Here is a 13,069-nt window from a genome sequence, read left to right on the forward strand (position 1 = left end):
ACAGACCTTTAAGTTTGAACCCAAATTAAATCTTGTGCTAGTCCACAGCTTAAAATGTCACTGAACTTTACAGATTACAACGAAATCAAAACAAGGTATTCTAACTTGCAGTTGCACATGCATTAACCGAGTCGTCTTGCCTGATATGGGTTATTTCAACAGCGGTTTCTAAATCTAATGGCATTAATTAGTCAAACCTGACACACAATCAAATCACCCCTGGACCATTAGCCATACATCTCAGGGCTTGATAAGAATGCAAACACTTAAACCAATGAGTGAAGGCCACAAAATGAAGCAAGGGGAGGTAATAATGTTGTGTTTATTTCAGCTCCTTTGATGGTCAGGAATGAGATGTCATGAAGTTACAGTGCTCAGAACTAGTCCATACGTACTGTACAACAGCATAAGGAGCAATAATGATGAAGTTTACATAAGTTAGAACACCCAGTACCAAGATGAAGTTTGTGATCTCATGAGATTCACACACTGATTTCGTCTTCACTGTATCACCTAATGTAGGGGAAGTTAGTGATGAAATGACAACAAAATGAGACAATATACCTTCCCTATCTTAGCAAGAATGTACTGAAAAGAACAAGTACCCCAAAAGTAGTTATCTGCATATTTTTATCAAACATTTATTTAAAATATAAAAGATTTGAATTATCTATTGAAAAGTGTGTGACAAAAACTGCACATTTACCAATATCTACTTCATTTATCAGTTACTATATTTAACTAATTATTGTAAGTATCAATGCAGGAACATAATTAATGGGTCTGTGATAGGCAAGTGGCCAAAAAAAACTTTAAAGGGTTTTTTAAACAAGGCAAGATTAATAGTAACAAAAAACTCATTATAAATATTTCACACTGCCTGATTTGAAATCAGTATTGCATTATTTGTTCCTACTCCAAAAGAAAGGCTAAATTTTGTGTTATATCCTTTGTTTACCTCGCCCTTAAAATCAACAAAGGGGAGCTAACTCCTCTGAAGAAGATATTCAAGGTCACATTATCCTGAAATACTCCAGGTGTAAAACTTCTGCTGACATTATGTACCAACCTCTCCAAGATTCAACTTAAGAGTCTGCACAAGGTCATATGTACAAATTATAGTATTTAAAAAGATATCTAGGTTACCATGAAAACTAATGGACAAGTATAATGTCTTATCACTAAAATGGATTCATGAAATACCAATTGTTCAAAGATGTCAAATTTCTGTTTTCTGGATTTTAATAGCTGAAGGTTCTAATGCTGATGTTTACCTGCTACCTTTATACCTACACACAGCTTGTCCCTTACACTTATCTAGTATGTTCAAACAGATATATTTATAAGCAGACTGACATCCTACAGACAGTGTTTTCCTTTCACATTCCTAGAGGTACCGTACCTGCTCGTGTTTCTCCATGGTAACCTGCAGTTCCTCCTGAGCAGCAAACAGATCGTCCTGCAGACCTCGTACCTGACTCTCCAGAGACTGTACCTGTACAGGTAAACCACAGGTGTTAAAAATGTCAAGGTCAATATCAAGGTCACAATAGGAGAGGATTTCTATTTTTGAGCACAGAAGTTGCAATTTATAATTATTTCAATTATTTAACTTAATGCATTTGATATGCATGTTATTCTTTTTTATTGAAATTATTTAATTTAATTGATTGATTTTTGTGAGAATTAATTTCACTGACATTTAGATTAAACAAAAAAATTATGCTTCTACATTATTTTTGAAAGAAAACATAAATATTGAATTTGTTACAAGATACATACTGTAGATTCCTTATTTTACATTTTCAAGAACTTTTTACATGTATCACAAAATTGATTGCAGTTGATCCAAAGATTTCACATGAATTTCAGTACCATGAAGATAAAAGTCAGAAATTTTCATTCACAAGTGGTACATCTTCCAAAAATTACAAAAAAACTTATTTCTAGATCTTGCATATATTTAGGAATCTACAGTTATGAATGATAATATTTTATTCCAATCTTAAAAAAAAAATAGAAAATAAGATTTTGTACTAAGAACATTCTTAATTTTATATTTCTAAAAAACACAAGACTATAACAAAAGTTGCACAAATGTTAGTTACAAGTCATACATTTTATTAACAAGCACAAAAGTAATGTATTAAAAAAAATACTATGTTTCTCTTATAAAGCAACATAATTATTAACCAAATCTCCCATAGTTTAAAGTAAAGAAAGGTTTAACAAGGAATATAATTCAACAGAGTGGATATTGGAGCTTTCACCTTTTCTTTAATTCTAACTGCTATGTCCTGTTTATAAATATATAAAGCACATTTCATAAAATTCCTTGAACATTGGAGATTTTATTCCAAGACTACAGAGATGAATCATTTTCCCTGCAAAATGTATCAATAATTGACATTCAAAATAAAAAACAACTGAACTGTACCTAAAAAGTAATATGTTGTGCCACCAAACTTTTAATTCTCTATTGCTATAAATTACCTTTAGCTAGCTCGCCCCTTTTCCAGTCCTTACCTTATTTGTGAACTGCCGTTGGATATTCTCGTGATCTGTCCGCTGGTCGTCCAGTATCTGTTCTAGATCTTGGACAGTGGCCTCCAGCTTGGCCCTGATGACCTTCTCTTTGTCCAGACTTTCGTGCGTGTCCTCAAGCTCTAACTTAATGCTCTCAAACTCCTCAATTTCTTGCTCTAGTTCCGAGATCTCACGATTCTTGTCCTCCAACTGGTCCTCAATGTCACATTTCTCAGACACTAATTTTTCTAAATCTTTCACTCTCTGTTCTAAATGAGACACTTCATCTAATTTTTTCTCGTAAGCACTATTAGTTTTTTGCATTTCTTCTAAGAGCACCTCAAGGTCGCGAGCTTTGACCTCGACCTCCGAGCACTGACTTCGTTCGTCGTCCAGCATCTGTTTTGACCGGGACAGTTCTTGGAAGGTTAGCTGTAGTTTCATTTTTAGATCCTCTATCTCATTATTGTGTTCCTCCTGAATGTCTGCTTTTTCTTTTTCATGAACATGTTTTAGATTGTCAGTGTCACTTTTTAACCTACTGATTTCTGCCTCTTGTGCTTCCTGGAAAAGTGAAAGAAAAAAGTAATGACAGTCCCAAATTTAAATAACAATGTTCTTATCTTTACTTGTGTATCATCCTGATTTTCTTTCCAGGCTCTATCCAGCCAATTCTGACTTTATTTCCCATTGGTCAGGTTTTGATATACACTTACAATAGTTTAAGTGACCTTATTTCCCATTGGTCAGATTTTGCTATACACTTACAATAGTTTTTGTGAGATCCTTTTCAGCTTTTTCTTTTTCCTGTAGGCTTTCTTTCAAATCACTAACTTCTTTGGTTAATTTCTGAATCTGGTCTCGCATGTGACCAACAATGATCTAGTGATAGACATATAAAAATCATATAAACAGTCATGTAACAATTTTAAAGTTGCTTCAGTTAGGCTATTATCCCAAGTTGCCTGACTGATCTTAGAGTAGTACAGGTGAAATTTTCCTAGAAATTATCAAGCTTTACTGTAACATATTTACTAATCACTGTTTAACCCAGGGAGCACTTTAAACTGAATAAAATAACACCCCCCCTCTCTGTACCTATTTAACTCAACACAATAACACTCCCTCTGTACCTATTTTACCTAACACAATAACAACCCCCTCTCTGTACCTATTAAACAGAACACAATAACACCTCCCTCTCTGTGTCTATTTCACTGATCACAATAACACCTCCCTCTGTACCTATTTAACAGAACGCAATAACACCCCTCTCTCTACCTGTTGTTTAGACAGCTCTTGCCCATCCATCTGTAACCGCTCCAAATCTCCCTGAAGACTTTCCACTTGATTTAACAAGTCTTTATTTTCCTTTGTTAATTTTTCGGATCGACACGTTAACTCAAACTTCTCTGATCTGAGAGTTTCTAATTCTGAGTTTGTTTTATCGAGTAACGTTAATGTCCGGTTTAACTCGGTTTTCTGCTCCTGTAATTCCTCTTGTGAACACTTTAATGTTTCCAGCTCCGACTTCAGAGTTTGGTTCTCCTCCGTTAACCGAATCTCTTCCTTACTGAGAGCTAACTTTTGATTGGCTAATCTCTCTTTTTCAGTCTGTGCTTCATCAAGCTCACGTTTTATAGTATCGAGTTCATTGGTTAAATCACACTTTTCCTGGCTAAGAATTCGCACCGAGTCCTGTAAGTTCCATACATTTAATTAAATCAAACATATATTTTTTTTTTTGTTAATAAAAAAAACCTTAAAATATGAAAAAAAAAACTTAAAAAACAATTAAACTTGGGCATGCAGTTCTTTTAGTTCTTTGAATAGTATTGCATTTGACTAATTTGATTGTATCTGTAATGAGTTAATTTTTTTTAGCCTTAGCTCATAAAGTTTTGACCTCTTTATTGATTATCTACATCTAATTTGATTGTACCTGCAATGAGTGAGTTTTTTGAGCCTCAGCTCGTAAAGTTTTGACTTCCTTTTCCAAACTTCCCAGCCGTAACTTCATCTCATCCCTGTCTTTCATGACTTCCTCACTGGCAGTCTACAAAAAGGATTAAACATTGAGTTCACTCCAGAACTTTCCTGATACACATGGGTAATTCTAAATATTTACATAAAATGACTACAACCTTAACAAACTCTAATCCTACACATTTCTTAATGAAGTTTGACTTCAGCCTCTTCTAACTGATTCTCAGTCTTTCTAACCTTGGCCTCCTCTAAAAGCTTCTCATCTCAGCCTCCTCTATCTGGTTCTCAGCCTTGTTTACCTGGTTCCCAGCCTTCCTTACCTCAGACTCCTAACTGGTTCTCTGCCTTTCTAACCTTAACTTAACTGGTTCTCAGTCAGTCTTACCTCAGCCTCTTCTAACTGGTTCTCGGCCTCCTCCAGTTCTGATCTCAGACTTTTGTTCTTCATCTGTAACTGCTGAACAGAAATCTGTAACTCCTGTACTTCTTCTGTCAGTGAGGTCACCTAGAATTATAACAGAATATTAAGTAAACTGTAATGGTCTGGTCTTCCTAGCCTCTTCTTTTTAAAAAGCCACATAAAAAAGGGAGATAACCTGTATATCACAGTAGCAAGCATATCAAAACACTTACCCATATGGTAAGAACTCCATTATAAATATTAAAATACATAATATTTACTTTTTCAGTTAAACAACTTTAAATTAAAAAAAAAAAGAAATAAAACAAGAATTATAGTGTATCAAAATTACAGGAAAAAATGTATAAAATGGAATAAAATTGTTTAAATCAACAAAAATTCTTAAAATGTAAATATATGTGTAATAAATTTTAACCTTCAAAAGAATTTTGTTATAAAACTTTTCATCAATTTCAAAAATGTCAAACTAATGATCAAAATTGTAAACAGTAAAGGAATTTAATTACATCTGTCAGGGAACTGGATGTCAAATCATTTTCCTCCTGCATTAAAGTCATTTCATATCAGGTATAAATAATTTCAATTGACAGTAAAAAAAAATTGCCACTACCAAGTAATACTAGTACCCCTACCTAATCTATAAAGTAAAGACTGCCTTTCTTATGAGAGCAGGCACTGGATTTTTGTTTTGTTGCTTTTGATTTAAAAATCACAGACACTAGTTAAACACTTAAAAAAATTATTATCATTATTCTAATTTTTTGTTTAATCTAGAAGAGAAGTTGAACATGTTGAAGAAAATTTTTTTTTCGTTCCGTTATCTCCTTTTGTACTATGTGGTGCGTACCTTAGTTTTGAGCTCCGTATTTTCATTCTGTACCGTCCGGCTCTGTGATTTGATCTGTACAAGCTCACTTTCTATCTTGGTCTTTTCTTGGATGATGTTGCGGATGGCAAGGTCATTTGGTGAGCGGGCGGGGCTCGGGGGACGTCCGCTGAAGACATTGGCAGGGGTAGAGGACCGCGAATCTGTAAACAAGTAAATCAAGGTCAATAAAACGTTCAGACGGAAATCTGTACAATATATATTACTGACAGACAGATTGACAAAGAGGAAGGTAAAGATGTAAAAAAACACTCTCAGAAGGGATACTAGGCGATAAGAAGATATTTTGTACATGCACTGTTTGTCAAACTCTATCTTAAAACAAAGGATCCTCAAAAATCTTTAAACAAAAGAGACACAGTTGTATGATCATTTGACAGGGGATGCTTACTCCTCCATGACACCTGATCCCATCTCTGATGTTTTGAGAGGGGCATGTTTGTTCTGCTCACAATTTGTATTGTTTAATAACCATTATCTTCTCATATATAAGTGTTCATTTTATGTAAAATTTAAAACATTTTAAATACATTGATCATATTGCCCAATTCTAAAAATTAATGGCAAAGGGACATATCAAATTGAATAGATATAAATATATTTAAGAGGTTTTAGGCATAAGTGTGGTTTAGAGTGTAATTCAATAGTTGCCTGGTCCTGACCATGGGAAAAAATGTAAAAAACAAAAATTCTTTACATGCGTTTCAACTTAATATGTTTTTTTTCTGCATTTGTTTTTCTAACTTATAAGATAAAATATGTTATGCAAAATATAATTTTAATGCAAAATTGCACTTTATAATATTCAACTATTTTCGTGATTCAGTCCATGTCACAGGGTTGATGGGAAAACTATAGGAAATAATTGAGAGTAATCTCCAATGGATACAAACAGCCAGATTTACTGACCCTGAGACGTGAGCCTAAAATGTCTACATGGTCAGTGGCTCCCTCTATTAACAGAGGCGATAAGTAGATTTATCATCCCTGTGACATGACCCCGACATGTCTACACGGTCAGTGGCTCCATCCATTGAAAGAGGCGATAGGTTGAGTCAATATTGACTGGGGGAACAGAGGCTTAATTGGGGCTCAGTTGTGTTTTTCAAGCAATTTAATTTTGCCACTAGATTTAACAGGTAGATTCTGGGGCTAAATGACACTTAGAAGTTAAAAATACATATATACCTAGCAGTGATTAAACACTTGAATGGATGAAATGACGACCTCAATATTGTAAAACACTTCATAAAGATCATACAGATAATAAAAAGAAGTTTAAACTCTAAGAAAATTGTCAAAGAACAAGTCCTAAATATGACTGGAATGTTGACACAACACATACAGTAAAAACCAATGTGTCAATTAAAAGCCCAAAATCTGTTTTCAAATTGGGAACTGTTAATTTTGTGTAGCTTTACTACAGTTTCAGAGTGAGTCAATACTTACTAGACAAAATTGACCAAAGGTCTTAAATCATTTTTTGTATTTGTCATACATGTTAAGAGTCTTTATTTAAGACATTAAATAACCACTGTACTTTGAACTGTCAACAATTGACCATGCTATTCTTTTTTACCTCTGAAAAAAAGTTATTGAATTGACTTTATCTACGTCCTCAACTTGAAAGTTACATGAAAAGGCAAGTACAATCTTTTGACTAATGATCATGAAGTGTTCAATTTTGCTGTTTCTTTTAATTTTATCTTTTTTCAACTTTTGCAGTGTTTTTTGGGGGAAGAAAAAGAAATTGGAGGTACACCCAATAAGAACTGACAAATTAGAATTACCGAGGGTAAATCAGTCCCCCCTGCCCCCTTCACTCTTTCCTTATATAAGATCTGGGGGTATTTAATGATGGAGTATATTTAATCTTCCGGTTATTGATTTCAGTTTGCAAGTGGTAATTTAACATCTATACAATAGAATAAAAGGAGTTCTGAAGCATTTAAAATTCTGGCATATTTTCTTTATAATAGAAGAATGAAGCAGTGAGTGAATAGTGATACTATAAGCCTGTATCAGATAATTATAAAAATCCTCCTCAGAATTTATATCAATTGTTAAAGAATTTATATAACTTACATCAGATAACATTAGATACCTCTCCTAACAAGATGTCAGCTGATCTGGCAGTCCTGAGTGTTTTTATAATCACTGATAAGATTTTATTTATGCTATCTATGCATTGAACAGTAGAATCAAAATGATCAATGTTTTTCATTTTTAGATATCTTTCTATTAAATAAAATTATTTTTCTTTTATCTTAGTACATTACAGTGCACATAAGTCTGACTTGTCTTTCAGCACTTGTGTTTGATAAACCTATGCCTGACTTGTCTACAACTTAATTTCTGAGTCTGACTTGTCTTAAGTTACCCAAGTCTATCTTGTCTTAGACTATAACTTACCTGAGTTTGACTTGTCTATAACTTACCTGAGTTTGACTTGTCTATAACTTACCTGAGTTTGACTTGTCTATAACTTACCTGAGTTTGACTTGTCTATATCTTATCCGAGACTAACTTGTCTAGACTTAGACTATAAATTAAATGCATCTGTCTCATGTCTATGACTACTAGTCTATAACTTACCTGAGTCTGACTTTTCTTTCTGCTCTTTCTCTTTCTGTAATGTCTGAAGATCTTCACGTAATTTTTTCACTTCTTTTTCTAGTTCCTCCATCTGTTTATGAAGAAATACAGATTCACATAATCCAATAGTCTGTAATTATATTAGACACAATAATTAAATTACAAAACCCCAACCATTTACCTCAACCCCAAACCCCTGGAATTCATTTCAAATGACAAAAATTTAAATGATATCTAGCAGCAGTAGAATGCTGACTTATCACTTTCAAAAATAGCAGTGAAGTGAAAGAGCTAGCTGGGAACTAAAAATCTGAAGCAGTGAAAGATTAGAGCTACTCGAACATCTGTAGCAACTAAAGCAGGAAATGAGCTTGGTGTCACTTCTCACTTCTAATTGCAGACCTCAAAAAGACCTGGAATATGCTATGGGCCTCCATAAAGTAATTCAACCCAAGTTTTCAGTGTACATTGTAAAACCTTGAGTAATATACCTTGAGTATGATTCCACCTCCAAAAAAATCAACTACATTTATTTCTTATACCTTGAATACTACATACCTATTCAAAACAAAAAACACTCACAAAAATTGTCATATGCTCCCTTGAAACTACTTGAAATGAAATTTAATCTTTATACAGTATTCTAATAATAAACATTCTGACCACAAAAAAGAACAAAAAAACATAGCCTCCCAAATCAACTGATTCCATCCTATACCAAAACACACTCTAGATGTCAAATGGCAGGAAGAACCAACACTTCAGGTAAGAAACAGGTGTTATATCACAAACAGTTTATAACAACTTCTGGATAAAGTTGTGTACCTTAATTTTATATCTGTAGGGAAAAGTCCTTCTGCTCTGGTCCCTGCCTGATAACGTTAGACAGGACTTAATTTCATCTGTAACAGTATTACTCTGATCCAACCTTGTTACATTTGACTTAGATCCTTCATTATTTCTGTTGTCCTTGTCTGTAATGGTTAGTAGATAGGACTTAGAGCCTTCATTATTATGCCTGTCCATGTCTGTATCCATTACATTTGACTTATAATTAGTTTCTTCTGCATTACTTTGATCCTTGCCTTTAACGATTACATTTGACGTAGATCCTTCATTATTCCTCTCGTCTATGCCTGTAATAGCTACACTTGACTTCGATCCTTCTGAATTACTCTGGTCCCTGCATGTAACAGTTACACTTGATTTGATTCCATCTGTGTTATTTTGATTTCTGCCTGTAATGGTTACCTTTGACCTTGTTCCTTCTAAATTACTTTGATCTCCACCTGTAACAGTTACACAAGACTTAGATCCTTCTGTATCACTCTGTTCCTTGCCTTTAATAATTACACTTGACTCAGTTCCTTCCTTTTTACTTTGGTCTATGCCTTTAACACCTGACTTAGATCCTTCTGTATCACTCTGTTCCTTGCCTTTAATAATTACACTTGACTCAGTTCCTTCCTTTTTACTTTGGTCTATGCCTTTAACACCTGACTTAGATTCTTCTGTATCACTCTGTTCCTTGCTTTCAACAATTATGCTCAACTTAGTTCCTTCCTTTTTACTTTGGTCCATGCCTGTAACACCTGACTTAGATCCTTCTGTATCACTCTGTTCCTTGCCTGTAACACTTGCTGCACTTGACTTAGTTCCTTCCTTATTACTTGGATCCCTGCCTGTAACTGTTACATTCTGATCCATGCTTGTAATGGTTACAATCCACTCAGTACCAGCTGTTTAGAATGTCCTATAGGCAGTCCTCCACGGGTCTCATTCCCACCAGACATTCCACCCCAGATCCACCCTATCTATTATTCATACACTTATCATTGGATCTACATCATGTGAATTTCTGATAGATAATATCCCCAAAGTAATACCCCTGGCCACCGACACTGCCGAGATACAAAGTAATTTGACAGAAGATCTATGTCCGACCATTCAATATAACCAGATCAAACTTTATCCCTTTACAACTAATTTCTCAGTATCCTCTAACCAAATCCTGACACAGTCCATTGAACATGTTATCGTTACATCACAACCCCTTCAAATCATTCAAAAGACTAGAACATTTGATCAGTTTAAGTAACTCGGCACTCATCAGCTATTGACTTAAGTAAGTAAAGTAAACCCAAGCTTCCGCGGGAGTTTGTACAGTACCTTAAGCCGCAGGATCTGGTACCCGGGCTATTCCAGCCCAGGAGTTGTCTAAATATTTGCTGGGGACTGACTGCTCTTTAATGACATGTATAAATCCTACGGGCGGCAGTTGTTAAAATCAAGCACTGATCCACAATGAGCATGCATTGTTGACACACAAAATAACAACTAGATAAAATTTCCGAGCTGAGATTATTAATACGTAAATATTGATATACACATATATGCTGATCCTTATCCATAGAAAAATTCAGATCAGCAATTTAAATCATGGCTAGCACTCTACCATGTCTAGTGTACATATGTATGTTAGACATGCTCTGCTTTTTTTAATGAAATTTGTCCTTTAAATATCGGCATGTGGCATAAATAATTGAAGCACAAATAAAAAAAATGATAAAATACTCTTGAAAAAGAAAATAGGAATTTGCCAGTGTAGTATTGATATGCCTAATTTATTTACTTGAGTGGGGGTGTGATATATAAGGGGTGGTATAAAAATTCCAGAGAGGTTGTTTTGTTACCCCAGAAGACAGGTATTTCGGTGACCATTTGACAGTCACCCTTCTCATTCAATCACAGCTTGATACCTTGTTCAATACAAAGATAAGTAAAAATGGTAAATGCAGCGTGGAAATTAAACTATTTCACAAAATTCAAAACTTCTGTACATGCATGCTCCAACCTTGTCAATTTCAAAACACCTGTATATACCCCAAAAAGATTGTACAAGAATTCAATGTCATTTGAAATGAAATCCAGAGTTAATTATTCTGAGGAGAACAACATTTTAAATTTCTAATTGACTTAAATGGTAGTGAGAGATCAAACTGAAAAGTGTCGAGTTTCACTATTACACTGAAGCAGAAATGGTGTGTACAGAAAAGTTGTCATTCTTCATGTTTAACACGCTGCATGAAATATGCCAGCATGAAGTGTCAATATAGATCAGAACCTCATGAATCTTCAAAAATCAAATTAATATCTTAAATAACTAAAACTGAAGATCAATAAATTGACCCTTACAGAGTGTTTTTAAAATTAATTTCTAGCTACTTTTGATTGATTTCTTCATCCATCACTATTGAGTATAAACTGCTTTTATGAATTTCTAACATTAGAATTGTGCTACATACACCGTGTTCTCTGTGAAATATTAAAAATACTTATCAGTTTTTAATTAGAAATTAAGAGAGTAAATGATTATAAAAAGATGGCAATTGTAAGTCAGTGTGAAATAAGTTTCCAAACCTCTATATTTTATACCTATATAACCCCATTAACTGGTGCAAAAGTAAAGATTTAATTGGTACAACATGCAAGTTTACTTAATTAACCAGTAACCTGTACTATTGTTATGATTTTTTTAATATATACCTATATAACTGAAGAATAAAATTTTTCAGCTGTTGTTTGCAAAAGTAAAGATTTACTTGGATTAACAATTCATTCACTAGGACATCTGATTTCCCTTGAATTAACCAGTTAACCAGTTGTGTAAACTGTTATAATAATTTGTTCCTTATTCTAAAAGCTTACTTTTCATCTTCATGCCCCAGACAAAGAATGCTTCATGTTTAACTGAAGCCCCCTTCCTACTTTAAAAATTTTAGTCCTTTTTTTCAGTTGCTTTATTTTAAATATCAAAAATACATGTAACATTTTTCATGACTAACTTGATTCCTTCATACTAGGATCAGCTGATTTCCCTTGTTCTGTTTTAACAACAAATGTGAACAAGTTATCATCTCAACTAAAGTCCTTAATTTTTAAGAAACCTCCCCTCTATATTTTGATAAGATCCCAAATTTAAAAGACCCCCTACTTTATTTAATATGGTTCCTTTTCTCACCCCATTTTATTTTGAGCTGGTCCCTTTCTTTATTTTGAGCTGGCCTTTTTCTTAATTTAGATATGGCCCCTTGTTTTGAGCTGGTCCCTAATTTAGACCTGGTCCCCTAGTTTATTTTAATATGACCCCTTGCTAAATTTTGAGCTGCTACTGACTTTAACTGGCCCCTACCTTGGCCTTTGCCTCCTCGTAATCATCCTCAAGTTTGTTGTTTTCCTCCATCAGGGCGTTGATTTCCTCCTCATGTTCCCTCTTTAGCCTCTCTTTCAGTTTTTTGATACTCTCGCGTGAATGACTGAGTTCCTCCTCAAATTGAGTGCGCTCTCTCTCCAGAGTCTGCTCAAACTCGACAGCCGACATCCTCCCGTCTTCTGACGGGCCAGGCGTGTTTAACCCGGGGGTGCTCAGTCCAGGGGTCTGGGGGCAGGTTGTGTCAGTCAGGGCAGGGGTCACAGATGGGGTCATGGTCCTGTTCTGCTCAGCCTCCAGCTCATCCAGAAGCCGAGCCCGCTCAACAAGCAGGAAGGCGATCTGTTCACTGGTGGAGACGCTGGCAATCTCCTCAAGGCCCTGCTGTATGAGCATCTCAGCTGTCTCATCCCTCAGTGCTGCAGCTAAAAGTCAAAAATAAATA

At 34.7% G+C, this 13,069-nt stretch overlaps 1 protein-coding gene across 9 annotated transcripts in view; it reads right to left on the minus strand.

Moving 5' to 3' along the window:
• LOC134273069 (girdin-like) overlaps positions 1-13,069 on the minus strand; it is a 47,731-nt gene that overhangs the window by 19,408 nt on the left and 15,254 nt on the right. For 7 of the 9 annotated variants that reach the window (XM_062755240.1, XM_062755245.1, XM_062755242.1 and 4 more), the window contains 10 exons: positions 12,607-13,049; positions 8,415-8,505; positions 5,781-5,962; positions 4,898-5,017; positions 4,469-4,582; positions 3,808-4,224; positions 3,295-3,408; positions 2,527-3,090; positions 2,271-2,297; positions 1,403-1,495 (listed from right to left, as the gene is read on the minus strand). In XM_062755240.1, the coding sequence (XP_062611224.1) occupies positions 1,403-1,495; positions 2,271-2,297; positions 2,527-3,090; positions 3,295-3,408; positions 3,808-4,224; positions 4,469-4,582; positions 4,898-5,017; positions 5,781-5,962; positions 8,415-8,505; positions 12,607-13,049 (2,165 nt within the window). Of the gene's footprint in view, positions 1-1,402; positions 1,496-2,270; positions 2,298-2,526; positions 3,091-3,294; positions 3,409-3,807; positions 4,225-4,468; positions 4,583-4,897; positions 5,018-5,780; positions 5,963-8,414; positions 8,506-10,583; positions 11,172-12,606; positions 13,050-13,069 lie in introns of those variants that run through there. The other 2 variants (XM_062755247.1, XM_062755241.1) reach the window with 2 other exon arrangements.

Source organism: Saccostrea cucullata, unplaced genomic scaffold, assembly GCF_032062105.1.
Source record: "Saccostrea cucullata isolate Sc308-1 unplaced genomic scaffold, CSIRO_AGI_Scuc_v1 ctg3532, whole genome shotgun sequence".
In the NCBI taxonomy this organism is placed as follows: Eukaryota; Metazoa; Mollusca; class Bivalvia; order Ostreida; family Ostreidae; genus Saccostrea; species Saccostrea cuccullata.